Source organism: Camelina sativa, chromosome 3, assembly GCF_030686135.1.
Source record: "Camelina sativa cultivar CO46 ecotype springtype chromosome 3, ASM3068613v1".
Lineage (NCBI taxonomy): Eukaryota > Viridiplantae > Streptophyta > Magnoliopsida > Brassicales > Brassicaceae > Camelina > Camelina sativa.
In genome coordinates this window covers 26,278,350-26,295,211 of record NC_141882.1, presented here as the reverse complement: position 1 = coordinate 26,295,211, position 16,862 = coordinate 26,278,350, and the positions used below count along the sequence as shown (strand labels likewise).

Here is a 16,862-nt window from a genome sequence, read left to right as displayed (position 1 = left end):
AGTTTATAGCAGCAACGCAGCCAATAAACTCATCACTCGCCTTTGTATTGGATGGAGGCAATTTTGGAGCATCTGAATTTGCTTACATTACATACTCCATGATACTTACACACCCTTTTGCTTACATCTGCAATGCCATATGTTCACAGTTAATGCCATATGTTCACTGTTATAAGAAAGCGACTCTATTTGTTTCAAAGCTCAAAGATGATTCTTGTTCATTCCAATGTGCTCTTTAAATAAAGTACAACAGAGAATAATATTTAATTAAAACCAAAATAACACCCAAATCTAAAGAAAATAAATTAGCTAATCAAAGAATTAGCCAAGAATTGTTCCTTTATATATACAAAGAGGAGTACATCTAATCTATAGTTTTCAAATATGATAACTTTGCTATGTGATCAAGAATTAAAGAACAACTCTTCTTTATTAGCTTTAGAAAATCTCTCAAAACTAAAGCTCTCAATCTCACAAACTCTCTTAAGGTTATGTCATAACTCAACACCCTTATTTATATAACACCAATCCTATTCCTAATAGAAAACCTTTGTATTAGATAACTCCTAAACAAAGCCTTGTCCTTATCCTCTTTGATTAATCAAAACTTGATTAGGAATAGGAAGACTTCTAACTTAAGCTTATCCAACATTCTCCCTTGTAAGTTTGAAGTCCTTCTCAACCACATCTCTCATACCAATGAGGTCCCTCATCTCCTTGAACTTGTTCCTACCAAGTGCTTGTTCAAGATGTCTGCCTTTTGCTCACTCCCAGGGACATGAACCACTTCCACTTGCTCATTCTCCACGCAATCTCTTATATAGTGATATCTTGTGTGAATGTGCTTACTTCGACCATGAAACACTGGATTTTTTGTAAGAGCAATAGCCGAACGGTTGTCAATTCGAATGGTTACTTTCTTACATGGAACTCCAATAACTTCTTCAAGTAGGTCCTGCAACCAAATAACATGTCTTGCTGCATCTGTTCCTGCCATAAACTCAACTTCACAAGACGATAACGCAACAGTGTCCTGTTTCTGAGAACACCACGTAATTGGGCTCTCTCCTAAGTAGAAAATGTGACTTGTGGTGATTTTTATCTTCGGGATCAACATTAAAGCTGTTATCACTATAACCTATTAGTCTTGGTACCTTCGTTGTTGATCGTTCGAATGTCAGACCTAGATTGATCGTCCCCTTCAAGTATCTTAATCACTTCTTCATAGCAACTCCATGAGACACCTTAGGATCTTGCATGTAACGACTCAAAACTCCCACAAAATATGAAAAATCAGGTCTTGTATGCAAAAGATACCTTAGACATCCGACATTTTTCCTATAGCCTGTAGCATCAATTGATTCCTCTTCCAATGACTTGCACAACTTTAGTTCGGTCTCCATCAAAGTATGAACCGAATTGCAGTCTTTCATCCTTGCTTCTTCTAGAATCTTTAAAGCATATCGACGTTGATTCAAAGATATACCTCCTTCATGTTGACATACTTCCATTCCAAGGTAGTATGTTAGCTTTCCTAAGTCACTCATTTCGAATATGATGCCATCTCCTCTTTAAACCGATCAATAGCAGCTATGTTTGTCCCTGTGACAAACAAGTCATCCACGTACACAACCACCACAAGTCGATTCCCATCAACACACTTCCAATAAACTGACAGCCCCTTTGAACACTTCTTAAATTGCAGTTCACAGAGAATCTGATTTAATTTGTTGTTCCACGCCCTTGGAGCTTGTCTTAATCCATACAAAGCCTTGTTAAGTCTAAAAACTTTGTCTTCCTTTTCTTTTTCTTCGAAACCTTCTGGTTGATCAACATAAACCGTTTCTTTTATCTCTCCATGTAGGAACGCTGTCTTTACATCAAGCTGATGCACTTCCCAACCATTTGAAGTTGCAAGATTAATGAGGAGTCATATGGTCTCAAGCCGAGCAACAAGAGCAAATACTTCCTTAAAATCAACTCCATGCTTCTGCACATATCCTTTAGGGACTAGTCGTGCCTTATGCTTGTTAATGCTACTATCAGAGTTCTTTTTTAGTATGAAAACCAATTTTAAACCGATTGGTTTTACTCCATCAGGCAAATCAACAAGGTCCCATGTGTGATTCTTGTTTATCGAATGAATTTCTTCTGCACAAGCCATAATTTATTCCTTTGAATTGCTTGCCTCATTGAAGTCTCTTAGTTCTTCATTTAAAGTCAAAAGTAGCATTTCTCCCTCTTCTTCCGCAAGAAACATACATTGTTCACTTGTGATTAGAACATAATCATCAAGTTATTTTGGTCTTACAAACTGTCTAGTAAACCTTGTTAATACCACTTGATCCTTTGCAACTCTGTTTGCATTCTCAGTCTTGATTCTCATAGAGTTATCGACCAGGTCGATGACTACAGAATTTGTATCAACGGTTTGCTCTGTTTCAACTTCTTTTTGGATTCCATGATTGCCAAACTCTCGGAATATGATACTGAAACTTCCACTATTCTCTGGTTCTGCATTGTCTTCACCCCAGTTCCATCCTTTTGCTTCATCAAATACTACATCCCTACTACCACTATCTTTCGGTTTTGTGGATCATACAACCGGTAAGTCTTAGATCCTAGTTAAGTTCCCAAATGAACCAGCATACGAGACCAGTCATCAAGCTTCTTTAGGTGTGACTTGTCCAATTTAGCATATCCTATACAACCAAACACTCGTATATGCTCAACATTTGGCTTTTACCTCGATAAACTTCATATGGTGTTTTATCTTCAAGAGCTCGTGTGGCTATTCGATTTAAGAGGTAAGTAGAGTGTCTTATGGCTTCTCCCCATAAGTAGTTCAACATTCGCATGTGCTTCAATTTGCTTCTGGTCATCTCCGATAAGGTTCTATTACGTCTCTCAACCACTCCGTTTTGCTGTGGAGTGTAAGGAGCGGTGAGATGTCTCTTAATCCCTGCATTATCACAAAAATAACTGAACTTTTGAGAGACAAACTCTCCTTGAAACGACCTGACCCGTTTTTTTTAAATAATAAATAATAAATAATAATAATAATAATAATAATAATAATAATAAACTACAACTAGTAGTCTCATACCCACTAGTCACCTAACCACAATCACAACAACCAGCGGAATAACCAATAATAAACCAATATCATAATCATAACAATATCCAAATACCAAACAACAAGAAAACATAGAACCGACATCCTAGCAATGTTTCTAATGACCCAAATCTAGCAACCTAGCAATGCCAGACAACATCCAATCGAGTCCCTAGAACATCTTCCTCTTCATTGCCTTGATTCCACGATCACACTTTGCCTTTACCTGCAACACAAACACAAATTGAGATGCATGAGTATTTGATAAATACTCAGTGAGGCAATCCTCCCATCTACTGGGCTATACACACAAGCAACAATGAATCCAATGTTCCAAACAATCAACAAATAAAACACACAAACCAGGAAAACGAACATTGTCTCACTGGAAGGGAGGTGTCGACCGACACCAGCCTAGTGTCGACCGACACTGGCTTGGTGTCGACCGACACTACCCCACAGTGTCGATCATTGCCCATTTTACTGGTGTCGATTGACACTCCACCTGCAACTGCGATCCGCACGAAGCCGAGTGTCAAATCTGGCTTCCCAATCTCCTCCAAATCATCCAATACTCAAAACCCATGCCAGAAACATCATTAGGAACCTGTATAATCCAATCCCCAGCAAGAAAACACACAAAACAACAACAAACAAGCAAGAACAAGGAAATCAAGGGCTTCTATTAGCCATGGTCATGCACTCACCTCTTTGCAGGAAGTTTCAGACCAAAAGCAACGAATCCAACCCTCCTAGCAAGCCTCTAGATCCTTCCAAGCTCCAAATCTCTCAAGAACAGCCAAGAAATCTCACAAATCTCTCTCTAAAACCTCAAGAACAGTTTCTCTCCTTTCTCTCTGTATTTTTCTTAAAAAGCACAAAGCGGCAGACAAAATAAAACTTCAAAACCCTTCTGGTCGACAATTCCCTTATATTACCCGGTCCAATGGTTTTTCCTAAACCAAACCGGTTCAAATCGATAATTAAATCGATCTGGTCGAACCAGAATAAGTGGTGTCGACCGACACCACCATGAGTGTCGACCGACACCACCATGAGTGTCGACCGACACCACCATGAGTGTCGATCGACACCCACCCCCAAGTCGAACCAGAATAAGTGGTGTCGACCGACACCACCATGAGTGTCGATCGACACCCACCCCCAAAACGCTAAGTTTGGTTCGTGGGCATTACACTCCTCCTCTGTTTGTTCTCAATGTCTGTATGTGTTCTCCTGATTCCTGTTCTGCTAACTCTTTGAACTTCTAGAATTTTGCAAAAGCATCCTCCTTTTCTCTTAATAAAGCTCTCAACATATACAGTGAGTGATCGTCAATTAGTACAAATATGTACTTGTTGCCGCCAATGGTGCTTAGTGTTATAGGACCAAAGAGGTCCCCATGTATGAGTTCCAACATCTTGTTTGCTCGATATGTTGTAGCATGTGGAAACATTCTCCTAGCATGTTTACCAAGTAAACATGAACTGCAAATCTCCTTCTCGAAATTTACCTTTGCAATTCTTTGAACAAGCTTCTTATCACTCATAGACTTCAATGTGGTAGTGTTTATGTGTCCCATTCTCGCGTGCCTCCTGCTTGATTTGTTTACACTAGTCAGATTCAGTCTTACATTGTCTCTTATTCCCATACACACCTTATAAAGCTGATTCATCGACCTTTCTACTTTGACAAGGAGTTTTCTGTGGCGATCATGCATTGTTAAGATTCCTCCTCGTTGCCTTATATCTCATCCTGATTCAGTGGCTTGCCCTAGACTGATGATGTTGCTTTTCAAACCCGGTATGTAATAGACATTTTTCATGATTCTTGGCTCTCCAGTAAGATCAACAAAAGCAATATAACCTTTCCCCTTAATGTCTATACGGGAGTCGTCACCAAAACGCACCTTGCTATTGATGGAACCATCAATTTTATTGAAATACCGCCGATCTCTAGTCATGTGGTTGCTAGCTCCGTTATCAAGGTATATTATTTTCTCTTGTATTGGTATCATACTTGCTTGGAATAAATTGTTTTTCGTTTAAATACACGACCTTGTGCATCATGAGCTCATCAGTGTTTTGTGTTGCATTACTTTCTTCTTCTTGCGCTTCTTGTAGCTTAAATAGACGATCAAGACAATTTGAAGCAAAGTGTCCTGTTTTATCACAGCGAAAGCATGTTATCTTTGATAGGTCACGTCCTCCTCTGAAACGTCCACGACCTCATCCTCTGTAAAAAGATCTTCCTCTGCGTCCTCTGTTTCTGAAATCACCATTAAAATCACGAGTAGTGTAATTTGTCTGTCTTTCCATGTTCGCATACATCAACTTGTTATGTTCATCCTGTAACTCTTCCTCCTCATAAATTCTCTCTTCATAGGCTTTTAGGCGTCCAACGATGTCTTCAAAACTTGTAGTGTTAAGGTCTAACACTTGTTCTAGTGAGGCAACTATGTGGATGTACTTCGATCGTGGGAGACACTTCAAAAACTTTTACACCAGTTTTGGTGTTTCAAGAATTTCTCATAGTGCAGCTATTTTGGATGAGATCTCTGATAAATTTCCCACAAAGTCATCAATTTTCTCAGAATCCTTCATCCTCAAGCGATCAAACTCAGCATAAGTGTCTGCAAACGAGCTTCTTTAACCCTCTCTGCTCCCACATGTCGTGCTTTAATTGCCTCCTATACCTTCTTGGTTGTATCAAATTCGCCGACTTGTAAGGTAAGTGATTCATGTATGGATTGGACCAATAAAGCAATGGTCATATCGTTCTTTTCAGCGTCAATGGTGTATGTTGCAGATTCTGGTTCAATAACTTCCCACACCTTATGAACTTTAAGTGCGATCTTCATCTTAATAGCCCATGCGGTGTAGTTCGTTAGGTTTAGCATAGGACACGAGATAGAAGAAGCTCCTCCGCCTTCTTTTGGTTTGACGGTAGAGACGGTAAGATCTCCCATCTTCTCATGATTTTTCTGAAGCTCTGCTACCAAATATAGTTTTCAAATATGATAAATTTGCTTTGTGATCAATAATTAAAGAACAACTTTTCTTTATTAGCTTTAGAAAATCTCTCAGAACTAAAGCTCTCAATCTCACAAACTCTATTAAGGTATGTCATAACTCAACACCCTTGTTTATATAACACTAATCATATTCCTAATAGAAAACCTTTGTATTAGATAACTCCTAAACAAAGCCTTGTCCTTATCCTCTTTGATTAATCACAACTTGATTAGGAATAGGAAGACTTCTAACTTAAGCAAATCCAACATAATCGAGATATTAGAGTATCTATTCATGTGTGATATAAAACAACATGAATATATGTGATAATTATTATCTAGAGGAAATGGGAAATGAGAAATTAAAGGAACCCAACACAGGTGTCAGTTACATATGCCAATTGCTATTCATTAATAAATGTTAAATGATACCCAAATCTATAAATATGTAACTGATATATATTATAATATAAAACTGAATAAAAATAAAATTTGATTCTAGTTTGGACTCGTATGATTCCAAAACCTTATATAACAAAGGTACATCTCTAGTTTAATTTCAATTTTTTTTTTGTGTGCAAAAGGAAAAAAGCATGCAACAATATATCTTCAATTAAAAAAATTGAAAAAGTTGATTTGTTATGATGAAAACTGAAAAATAAGTATTGTGAAAACTGAAAAATAAGTATACTAGAATTTTGCAAATAAGAGTTAAAAGGTGTCCAATTGGTTACTATTTTAGTCTCTTAATTTTCTAGCAAAATAGCTACAACTTGCAATCATTAAATTTTTCTTGCTAATTTGCAGCAATTTTTCACATGTAAAAAAGTTGCAAAATGGTCACAAAAGTTTGCAACAATTTCTTTTTATCATAAATTTGCAATGAATTTACAACAATATTGTGATGTGTATTCATTATTGCAAAATCTGTTACAAAATTTATATTTTTCTTATAGTAAATTAAGATTACTCGTTTTTTCCAGATGAAAGGTTTAAAATTATTGGAGCGAATGTATTTTGGGGTGTATCCTCTCCAAGGAAAGTTAATAAATGTTGAGATGCAGAACTTAGCAACTTAGTAACAACAAAATCCTTAAAAATCTAATACAAATTCTGAGACTTGCATAAAGAGTATATCAATACAAAAATATTACGGGAAAATAATGATCATGACTAATTAATGTAGATATGTATATGTTCTTTTGATTCATATTTCCACATTTTCCAGGGTCTAGATGGTTGCAACATAAAAGGGTTGATCCTAAACATGTTTCATTCCTTTTGGCCATCCTTGTTAAAAGTTAAATCATTGTTAGTAATTTTTGTAATTGTGTAAATATAACCTTTTTTTTGGTAGTGATTCTTGTTTGTTTGGCCAAAAAGTGTACATGGATATTAATTGAAGGAGATTAAGCTAAAAACTTTGTTGTAAGTGATTTTGATAACAAATCTAACTCTTTTATTAATAATTTATCAACAGTCCTAATACATATTTTGTCGTAAAATTTTTAAGTGTATCTTGTTGGAAGAAATTTATTGAATGTTAAAGACCCAAAATTAAAAATACTTCCACACTCTCCAATTAGTTGTAAGAATGTATGATTGTTGCTCCCCGTGAAACTTTGTCCCATTTTAATCATGGTTCTTGATAGGCTTTTCTCATTGTGACGGTAGATTGACTGTTTTGACACATAGCCACATAACTCAAGAACTCTCACCCACCAGTCAACAGGTCTTTTCTTGAATGCACTCCACATAATCTTTCTCTGAACAGATTTAAAGCCATCTACAGAGAAGGGATCGATTGTTGTAGAGTTGTGTGGGCATAGGTCTGACAGTCGATTAGAATGAAAGCGTAGTATGTGATATCTCTTCTCTGGTCAACAACATCAGTTGCCTCTTTTCGAGCCCATTCAAAACGCTCGTTAACCTTTTTACTACAAAAAGCCATTTCAAGAGCTTTTTCAGCGTTCTCATCCCATACTAAGTTGTTTCGAGATCATTAAAGTTTTCAAGAAACTTAAAAAAATTAGGCCATTCAATTGAGCCAAGACCCTGTTGTAAGATAAACATATAACAACAATCATTAGAGAACCGAAGAACAACAAGCTGAGAAATAGAACAAAGAAGAAGATTGACATGTGTTTTCAAAGAGACGTATACCTTATAGTATGTTATTTTTACTTCTTTGGATATAGTCTTATTTTTCCAATTTAGATAAGCAGCCTTCGAGTAAAAAAAATTATCTGTGCTAGTCGAGCAATGAACCTACAACAAAAACTCATTCTTATAAATCATTTTGCATAAATCTCGCTTTGTTATGTTTTGTATAAGATTAATCACTCTAAAAAAATCAAATAGTTTACCTTAATGAGGGGATTAATATAATATATATTATTGATATTTTATAATATACATTCCACTATTATTAATATAATATATATACTGATATATACTCCCTCTGTTTCAAAATATAGGATGTTTTAGTTAAAACACGCATATTAATAAATAATTACTTTTAAAAAGTTTAACCAATTATAGTATAATATAAAATATAAAATTAATGTATGTGACTTTGTACCTTAACTGTAACTTTGTGTGGCCTGCATGAGAATTAATATTGGTATTGAGATTACGAGAGATTTTATAAACATTCTTAACCTAAATTTTGGTGTAAAGAAACATAAAGGAGATACATGATTTTTGGATCTAAAGGAGGAGAAAAACCAAGAAATGTTTGGATTTATTGCGTTGACTTTGGGAACTGAAACAACTGATTTGACTGATTTTTGGAGAATAGCTTTGTGACATAGTGGTATTCAAATTTAATGGTGGAGAATGTGTTTCAACAATTGGTTTGTAAAGACATCTAACTTTTATGTTTATAAATATTACTCTCTTTAGAATATACTCTCCTCTCATTAGCATCCTATATCTAGTTTAGTTTTCTAAGTCAATTAACATAATCACTACAAGTATTAATTCTTTCTATAAAATTTTGACATATGTTAAAACTTTTACTTAAAAGCTTCATTTCTCAAAGTTCTTATTTACACAATCGCAAGACGTGTCAATTTTATCGATCATATGTGAACAAATGAAAGAAAAAAATTATTTTTTCCCAAAAAAAAATACGAACATTCATTTAAAACCAAATATAATTATGCTAATTTACATGTATGTATATATATATATGTAAACAATTTTAATTCTTCTTCTTATGAAAATGGAATGTATGATATTCAAATCTGGTTTAAAAATTACTAAGGATATTTTTAAAAAATATGTAAAAAAACTATTTAAAATTTAAATGTTGTCTTTTTTTTTTTTTTGGTCTACCATTTAAATGTTGTCAATAAAATTTTAATATTTATTATTTATATCTGCATATTTAGGCAGCTTTTTTCTAGTTTCCATAATTTATTTGAAGTTTGACTTGGAAGGTAAACCAAAACCGGAGATAAACCAAAACTTTATCTGATTCAATTCCGGTTGAAATTTATGAAGTTCGTAACAAATTATTTTGGTATGGTCTCTCGTCGTTTTGGGTTAGTGTTGGTAGGTAGAGATTTTTGCATTTGCATTTGCATTTGCGCCTCCATTTCCATCAACGAAGAAGAAGAAGACCACAACGAAGCCATTAAAGCCAATACATACGATGGCTTAAACTCACCTACCCCCAAAATTTGCCACCAACTCCAATTTCTCTCCTCCTTTAAACCTTTCTCAATCCCTCCTCTTTCGAATCCTGATCATGGCTTCTTCTCTCACTTCCAAATCCATTCTCGGATCCACCAAACCCGGTTCTTCTTCTCTTCCCTCGGAGCTCCGTCGTCTCTCTTCTCCCGCCGTTCAGATCTCAATCCGTACCCAACCCAGGAAGAACATCCGTGAGTTCTCTCTCTCCCATTATTTTGGAAAGCCTTTGCCTATATCTAGCGTAAAGAAAAAAGATATGTAATTTGAATCTTTAGGGTAGTTCTGGTTGATTGAATTGATTCACATTTCCATTAGAACACAAAGGGGAGATTAAAAGTTCAAAAATTTAATAGTTTTCGAAGCATAAAGAAGAAAGATGTGTGATTTGAATCTTTAGGGATGTTCTAATTGATTCACTTTTCCATTAGAACAACAAGGGGAGATGGAAAAGTTCAAAGCTTTTAATAGTTTTGCGATTTTTGGGTTTTTAAAATTGGCAGAGATACAAGCTACTGGAAGCTCATATGGGACTCATTTCAGAGTTTCAACGTTTGGAGAATCACATGGAGGAGGAGTTGGTTGTATAATTGATGGATGTCCTCCTCGGATTCCTCTCTCTGAATCTGATTTGCAATTTGATCTTGATAGGAGGTATTTTTCAGGAACGAAGCTCTTATTATGTAATCTTAGAAATATGATCGTTTGATGAGGTTCTTGCATGTTGGTTTGGTATATCAGGAGACCTGGTCAGAGCAGGATCACCACTCCTAGGAAAGAAACTGATACCTGCAGGATATCTTCTGGAGTCTCCGAAGGTCTAGTTTAGTTTCTCTTTTCATTGTTTGAATTTTGATTTAGTGTCTCAACATTGTTCTGACTGTTAACATATATAAAATGCAGGAATGACGACAGGAACACCTATCCATGTGTTTGTGCCAAACACTGATCAGAGAGGACTTGTAAGTTTTTTGAACATCTCTATGCATATAAATTAGCTTGATATTGTTAGATAGATTGTTTTTAATTGGCATTAGAGAAAGCAGAATCGATTAGAAAGCTTGGAGGTTTTATGCTGTTAGAATCTCTAATTTTTTGATAGACTCTGTGGATTTACAGGATTACAGTGAAATGTCGGTTGCCTATAGACCATCGCATGCTGATGCAACTTATGACATGAAGTATGGTGTCAGATCTGTGCAGGTATCTTTTGTCCAACTTATTTATATGCTACTTCTCTTGGTAAGGTTTTATGTAGTTTAATGGCATTGTCCGGCTTAACTTACCTTTAGTGTGATTCTTTTCAAGGGCGGAGGGAGATCTTCAGCTAGAGAGACCATTGGAAGAGTTGCTCCTGGAGCTTTGGCCAAGAAAATTTTGAAGCAATTTGCAGGAACTGAGGTGTGTTTACTTTCTGAGTTTGCAAATGGTATTCCTCTCAAAGAAACAATTTACATCGAACTCTCTATATCCTTTCTGACGTTTTGTTTGTTCTTTCTCACCTCTGTTCTCTTTGTCTTAGTATTGCAACGAGAGTGTCCCTTAGTAAAAAAAACTAATTAACCTAATTTTCTAAAGATGCACGCAACTCTTATATATTTGCTTCTGGACTTGCTTATGTTTGTCTGTGTTTTTTTGTGTCTCCAGATTCTTGCCTATGTCTCCCAAGTCCACCAAGTTGTACTTCCAGAAGATTTTGTAGACCACGAGAATTTGACACTGGAACAGGTGCGGATCCTTCTTGGAAGTTAAACCCATTTTAGTGATTTGATTGGTGCTGTGAATTTTCTGCAACTTGCATCCACCACTATCATCATTTTCGTAATTACTTTTTTGTTGCCACTTCTTATTAAGGTTCTTCTAGTAATATTCTTACCTAATTTTGTTCGTTTTTCAGATAGAAAATAACATTGTTAGATGTCCTAATCCTGAGTATGCGGAAAAGATGATAGCTGCGATTGATGCTGTCAGGACAAAAGGGAACTCTGTTGGTGGTGTTGTGACCTGCATTGTTCGGAATGCTCCACGTGTATGAACTCACTCTACCATAAGCTTAATCTGTGTGTCTTCCTGTAGGCTGATTGCATGAACTTTAGTGACTGATTCTTGAAACTACTATATGCAGGGGCTCGGTACACCGGTTTTCGATAAACTTGAAGCAGAGCTAGCGAAAGCTTGTATGTCGTTACCTGCAACAAAGGGATTTGAGTTTGGAAGTGGCTTTGCAGGTATAGAAAGTTGTTAGATTTTGCTCTTCTTTGACCAATCTAAAACCCTCTGGAGCGGTATAAATCATGCGCAATGAACCTACAGGTACCTATTTGACTGGTCTTGAACACAATGATGAGTTCTATACCGATGAAAATGGAAGAATACGTACAAGAACAAACCGATCCGGTGGAATTCAGGTTGGTTAAGTCTTGTATGTAATATGTCAATAAACTAGTTTTTTTTCTCCTGAGAGATTCCTTATATTGGTCAAATTGCATAGGGAGGGATCTCAAATGGTGAAATAATAAACATGAGAGTAGCCTTCAAGCCAACATCAACAATTGGAGTAAGTTTATGATAAAACTCATGCAGTTTCCATGTGCACATAGCAAATGTCAGCTCGAGATCATTGATGTTTTCTTTCCAACTCGCAGAAGAAGCAAAATACTGTAACAAGAGACAAGGTAGAAACCGAAATGATTGCGCGTGGCCGTCATGATCCTTGTGTTGTTCCACGAGGTGATTAAGTACATCCAACCTCAAACCATTGAAATAGTTCACTTTATTACTAAGGATTTTGATATTGGTTCCGGGTTTGTTGCAGCTGTGCCAATGGTGGAAGCAATGGTGGCTTTAGTTCTTGTGGATCAGTTAATGGCACAATACGCACAATGCCATTTGTTTCCAATAAACCCAGAGTTGCAGGAACCTCTCCACACAGAGCAGCCGCAGAATGCTGCTGCTTTGTAAGCAAACCTCGAGCAGGTAGAGTGGGAGAGAGAGAGGCTTCACTTTTGTTGTGTGATTATTATGAATAAACATGTTTGTTTAATTTTGTGCCCCGGTAAAAAAAGAACAATATTTTTTTGTAAGATGATTTTACTTTTGTATCCTGCTGTTATTTCAGTTAAATGTGTTTTTTACCACGGAACGTTAGCTATGTTTCTATCAGGTTTACATTTTCCGTTCTGGTTGATAAAAATGTACTCTGTAATCGAAACATATTTCTACTACAAATATACAAACATACATATAACTAAACAGTTTACACATTACCTAGTTTCTCTTGTGAACCAAATCGTGTCTCCGCTTACTTGTTCTCTCGTGGGGGGTGAGGCATTGTTTTCAAATGTTTTACTTGGTTTTCTTGTTATCGTCTTTGTTCTGTTCGAGAACCACTGGAGCAGCCGGAATGCTGAACCACCACTCTTTAAGCCGCCGCATTAGCCGCTCTGTGCTTGCTCTACGCGGTGGTGAATATCTGGTGAACAGCTCTAGGAACACCACCAGAACCAAGTAGTTACAAGGCATGAATACCATCATCAACGCAGCAATGACAACCGCAACTGCAAACTTTTCACTCGCCTGTTTTTATCAATTAACAAAAAAGTGTTACAAAAACGCTAATAACCACGTTCGAGAAACGTAAACAAGAGAGGAAAAGTTCAGAGAGAGAGAGACCTGTGGGAAAAGAGAGAGTAATAAAGCTCGGAACTTGAGTAGAACAATGTTTCCGTCTTGGATTAGCTCTTCGAGCTGCGAAATCGCGTTTTGGACCGCTAAAAGCTGTTCCATTGTGTTCATAGGAGGAGGTGTGATAACTTTCAGCTCGATCATTGCTTTCTCTCTATTGCTGAAACATCTCGTGAGAAGTATGAAACCCGCTAAAAAGAGAGACGCAATCGCACAAACAAAGCCTATCCATCCCCTAAACAAAAACAAATCCGACCAAAACTGTTCAGATAATTGTAACTAACAAAAACAAACACAAAAAAAGATTTCAAAACACGTTACCTGTAAATTATCAAAGTAGAGAAGAGACAGAAAACAAAAGACTTCAATGGATCATCCCAATATGCTAACGACAAAAGCCATTTCCCCATTTCCATAACCGGAAGTAGTAGTTCCTACAAAACCTCAGTCTCTAAGTCCTCCTATTGCATGAAATGCTACTAGAATTGTTGTGTTTTTTTTTTTCCCTTACCTTCATCACTGCTGCATTGGTGTCAATTCCATCGACTTTGACTCCATTAACAGTCTCTTGAGCAAGAACCACTTTCTCGTAGTTCTTTCTTGATTGCTTAACCGCTTTCTCCAATGGGTTCACATCTCCAACCATCACCTCACCTACCACAAGACTACTATTACTCTTTGGACTCGTTGCTCCAAAAACCAAACCCAATTGCGAAACCATATCCGATGCCGACATTGACTGCAACGTCCCTGTTAAAAGAAGTTTAATCAAGATATAATTCTATAAGACCACAAAAAATACAATTTGCATAATATGTAACTGAAGTTACCTGTGTCTTTGGCTTTGTTTGTCCGCTCCAGAACTTTACAACTAGACATCTCTGCAAGCGTCTCCAGAATACGATCGCCACCAGGAAGCTGATCGCAGAGATTGAACGGGAGAAGATTTTCGTAACGTACAGGGGTAGTTAACCCGAGTTCTTGAATTGCTTGCACACGCAAGATACCGAGCACAGCTTTTGAAATAGCTTCATCTTTCGCTACACCGGTGTTGATCTTGAACTTCTTTATGTATCTATGAACATATAACACTTCTAGGATTATAGAGAGCCAGTAATCTCGTCGTGTGTGGCCCTTAAGCTCTGGGAACTCCATAACTACTGGTTCTGGTCTACATAAAAGTGCCATCAAATTATGTCAAATAAGAAGTGGATAGAAACCAAAAGCTTTTTTAACTGACTTAATAAATAATTTCTTACAGTGAAATAGACTTGTAAGAGACACCCTTATCGAAAAGCCGAGTTCCCTAAGGACCAGTTAACTCTGGTTTAATGACTTGTTTCAGATCTTCAGATAGGCTATACCGCTTTGGTGTGTCAAAAGACACAACCTTTATAGCCTCGAAATATAGCGAATGATCAGTCAGAATCAAGCGACCTGCATGCATTTAACAATACTCAATTCTAACCAACCGAATAGATAGGAATTTACAAAATCTCCACACCTTGTCTGCACAGAGAGGAACATACCTGGCCATGCCGATATTCCAATATGCTCTAGAACTGGTTGGGTAGTAACTGTCCCGTCGACCTCGAGAATCTTTTCTCCTTTTGATCGAACACCAGAAAGCAAAGATGACTCGGACTGGCTCTTCATCTTCTTGATTGCTCTACAAAATGATCTCGGTTACAGATTTCACAAAGGTTTTTCTGAAGAATGTTTCTAAAGGATGAGAGCTTTACTTACCTTTCAAGTCCATACAAATACTTGTCATAAACATAGAACTGAAGCCGAACACTGTTTGAGGCAGAAGTCAACATCCCGAACAGATTCTCACATATGATCACATCAGCTATTATAGGAACTGCTGGAGCAATCCGGGAGAAGGCTTCTAAACCAACAGTTGGATCTTCATCAACCTGATTCCATGTTTGAAAATAAGTCTTGACTCAATGGATCACAGATGCAGAAATCAAAAGTACTTACACTGAGTAATGCCTGGCTAGCAGCAGAAGGGACCTCCCAAGCAACCATCATATCAAAAGTTAAACGCCGAAAGTCTTTATCACTTAGATGACCAGTTACTCCCACAGAGAGTGCAAGTGCCCTGAAACAGCAATACTCTAGAAAGTTTCTTGGAAACATTGAAGGCTGCTTTACAGATTCAGACGCCTCTTGTTTGAAACTATCTTGTAGCTCGCTTACTGATACACCAAGTACCCTGCATCAAACGTTCCCATAACTATATAGAAACTACAAATCCATTCCACAAGAAAATGATTTCATTAACATATATCAAAAGCTAGCTTATCTTAATCAAGACTTGAACTTTTTTCATATACCTGAACCTTCTTAAACCAATTCAATTCTATGGATAGAAAAGTAACTAAAGATGAGTGATGCTTACTTGGAACACCTTCGGATAACCACATTTGCTACTGGAGAGAGCTCAGGTATCCAACTGGATCCAGCAGATGGAGAATTCTCAATCTCATCGATATCTTCATCGAAAGAACTTTGCTTGCCAAGCAACCATTTAAGTGAACTATCTTTAACCAGACCTTCTAGCACATCCATAGTTGAGCTCGAAGACCTACTTAGATTACTTCACCTGGTAAAAATCATTTCAAACAATTAGTACAGACAATGGAACAACAAAAAAATTGATTGACCCTCTTCGACTAAACTGTTTCTGATCATCCTTCATTTGATAAAAAATCTAAGCTTTATTAGAAGTTTCAACACAGAGGTTACTCAGCTTAAACCAAGACACGAAAAGAAATAAAGAAGAAAGAGGTGAATCCATATGTGTGTGTGTATGACTAATTCGTGAACATTTTCCCAAATTTACAGAGGAGGAGTAGTAGATGTTTTTCTCAACTAACCCACAACTAACTTGACAACTTTAGTTTTTGTTCTCCTACAACACCATAAACGGCTCTTCTTGTGTCCTTCCAGATTCTGACGTGATTTGGGGTTTATCGAAAAAGCGAAACCGAGAAAGTGAGACGGTAAAAGGATAATCTCCGGTGTCGGCGTCGGCGTCTTGCCCAGGAAATGATAAGATACGACCATTACCACGTCAGCAATACGTGGCTTTATTATGCTTACGCCACGTCATCTAAATTAAACGACTCAGATTTAATCAAGCGACTTTCATTTTCTTACAATCCTATCCCTACACGTGTTAAGTTAATTATTCGTGGCCGTCAGATCAACCAGTTGTTCCTTTGCAGAGTTTCTGATGTTTTGTTTGATTACCTTTGTGGGCTAAATGAAATATCATTAAGGATAATTTCATCATTGTCTATGAGGTATCTTTGTTTAACAGTATTTCATCATTATTAAGGATAT

The 16,862-nt window shown here is 36.8% G+C and overlaps 1 protein-coding gene and 1 non-coding gene across 3 annotated transcripts; one reads left to right on the top strand and one right to left on the bottom strand.

Moving 5' to 3' along the window:
* The first annotated feature begins 9,643 nt into the window (after positions 1-9,643).
* Positions 9,644-12,961, top strand: LOC104777800 (chorismate synthase, chloroplastic). Of its 2 annotated transcripts, XM_010502119.2 has the most exons (13): positions 9,644-10,018; positions 10,328-10,478; positions 10,566-10,642; positions 10,728-10,786; positions 10,944-11,027; positions 11,133-11,225; positions 11,472-11,552; positions 11,722-11,853; positions 11,950-12,052; positions 12,138-12,232; positions 12,316-12,381; positions 12,470-12,554; positions 12,640-12,961. In XM_010502119.2, the coding sequence occupies exons 1-13, from the start codon at positions 9,883-9,885 to the stop codon at positions 12,783-12,785; spliced, it is 1,308 nt and encodes a 435-aa protein (XP_010500421.2). In that variant the 5' UTR covers positions 9,644-9,882; the 3' UTR covers positions 12,786-12,961. The 2 variants fall into 2 exon arrangements, with proteins under 2 accessions (XP_010500421.2, XP_087362949.1); XM_087506823.1 differs by lacking the exon at positions 12,640-12,961 and having other exon boundaries at positions 9,673-10,018; positions 12,316-12,385; positions 12,476-12,551.
* Positions 12,937-16,545, bottom strand: LOC104777801 (uncharacterized). Its single transcript, XR_015594461.1, has 11 exons — positions 16,394-16,545; positions 15,916-16,119; positions 15,495-15,729; positions 15,255-15,427; positions 15,038-15,177; positions 14,768-14,945; positions 14,339-14,679; positions 14,020-14,258; positions 13,830-13,942; positions 13,497-13,743; positions 12,937-13,400 (listed from the first exon to the last, which is right to left on the bottom strand). It is a non-coding gene; the product is annotated as an uncharacterized LOC104777801 (transcript).
* Positions 16,546-16,862: the final 317 nt, after the last annotated feature.

Coding starts and splice junctions, on each gene's coding strand:
- LOC104777800 (XM_010502119.2), top strand. CDS start 9,883: ATGGCTTCTTCTCTCACTTCCAAATCCATTCTCGGATCCACCAAACCC. Junction 11,028..11,132: donor ATGGTGTCAGATCTGTGCAG/GTATCTTTTGTC, acceptor ATTCTTTTCAAG/GGCGGAGGGAGATCTTCAGC. Junction 12,053..12,137: donor GTTTGGAAGTGGCTTTGCAG/GTATAGAAAGTT, acceptor ATGAACCTACAG/GTACCTATTTGACTGGTCTT.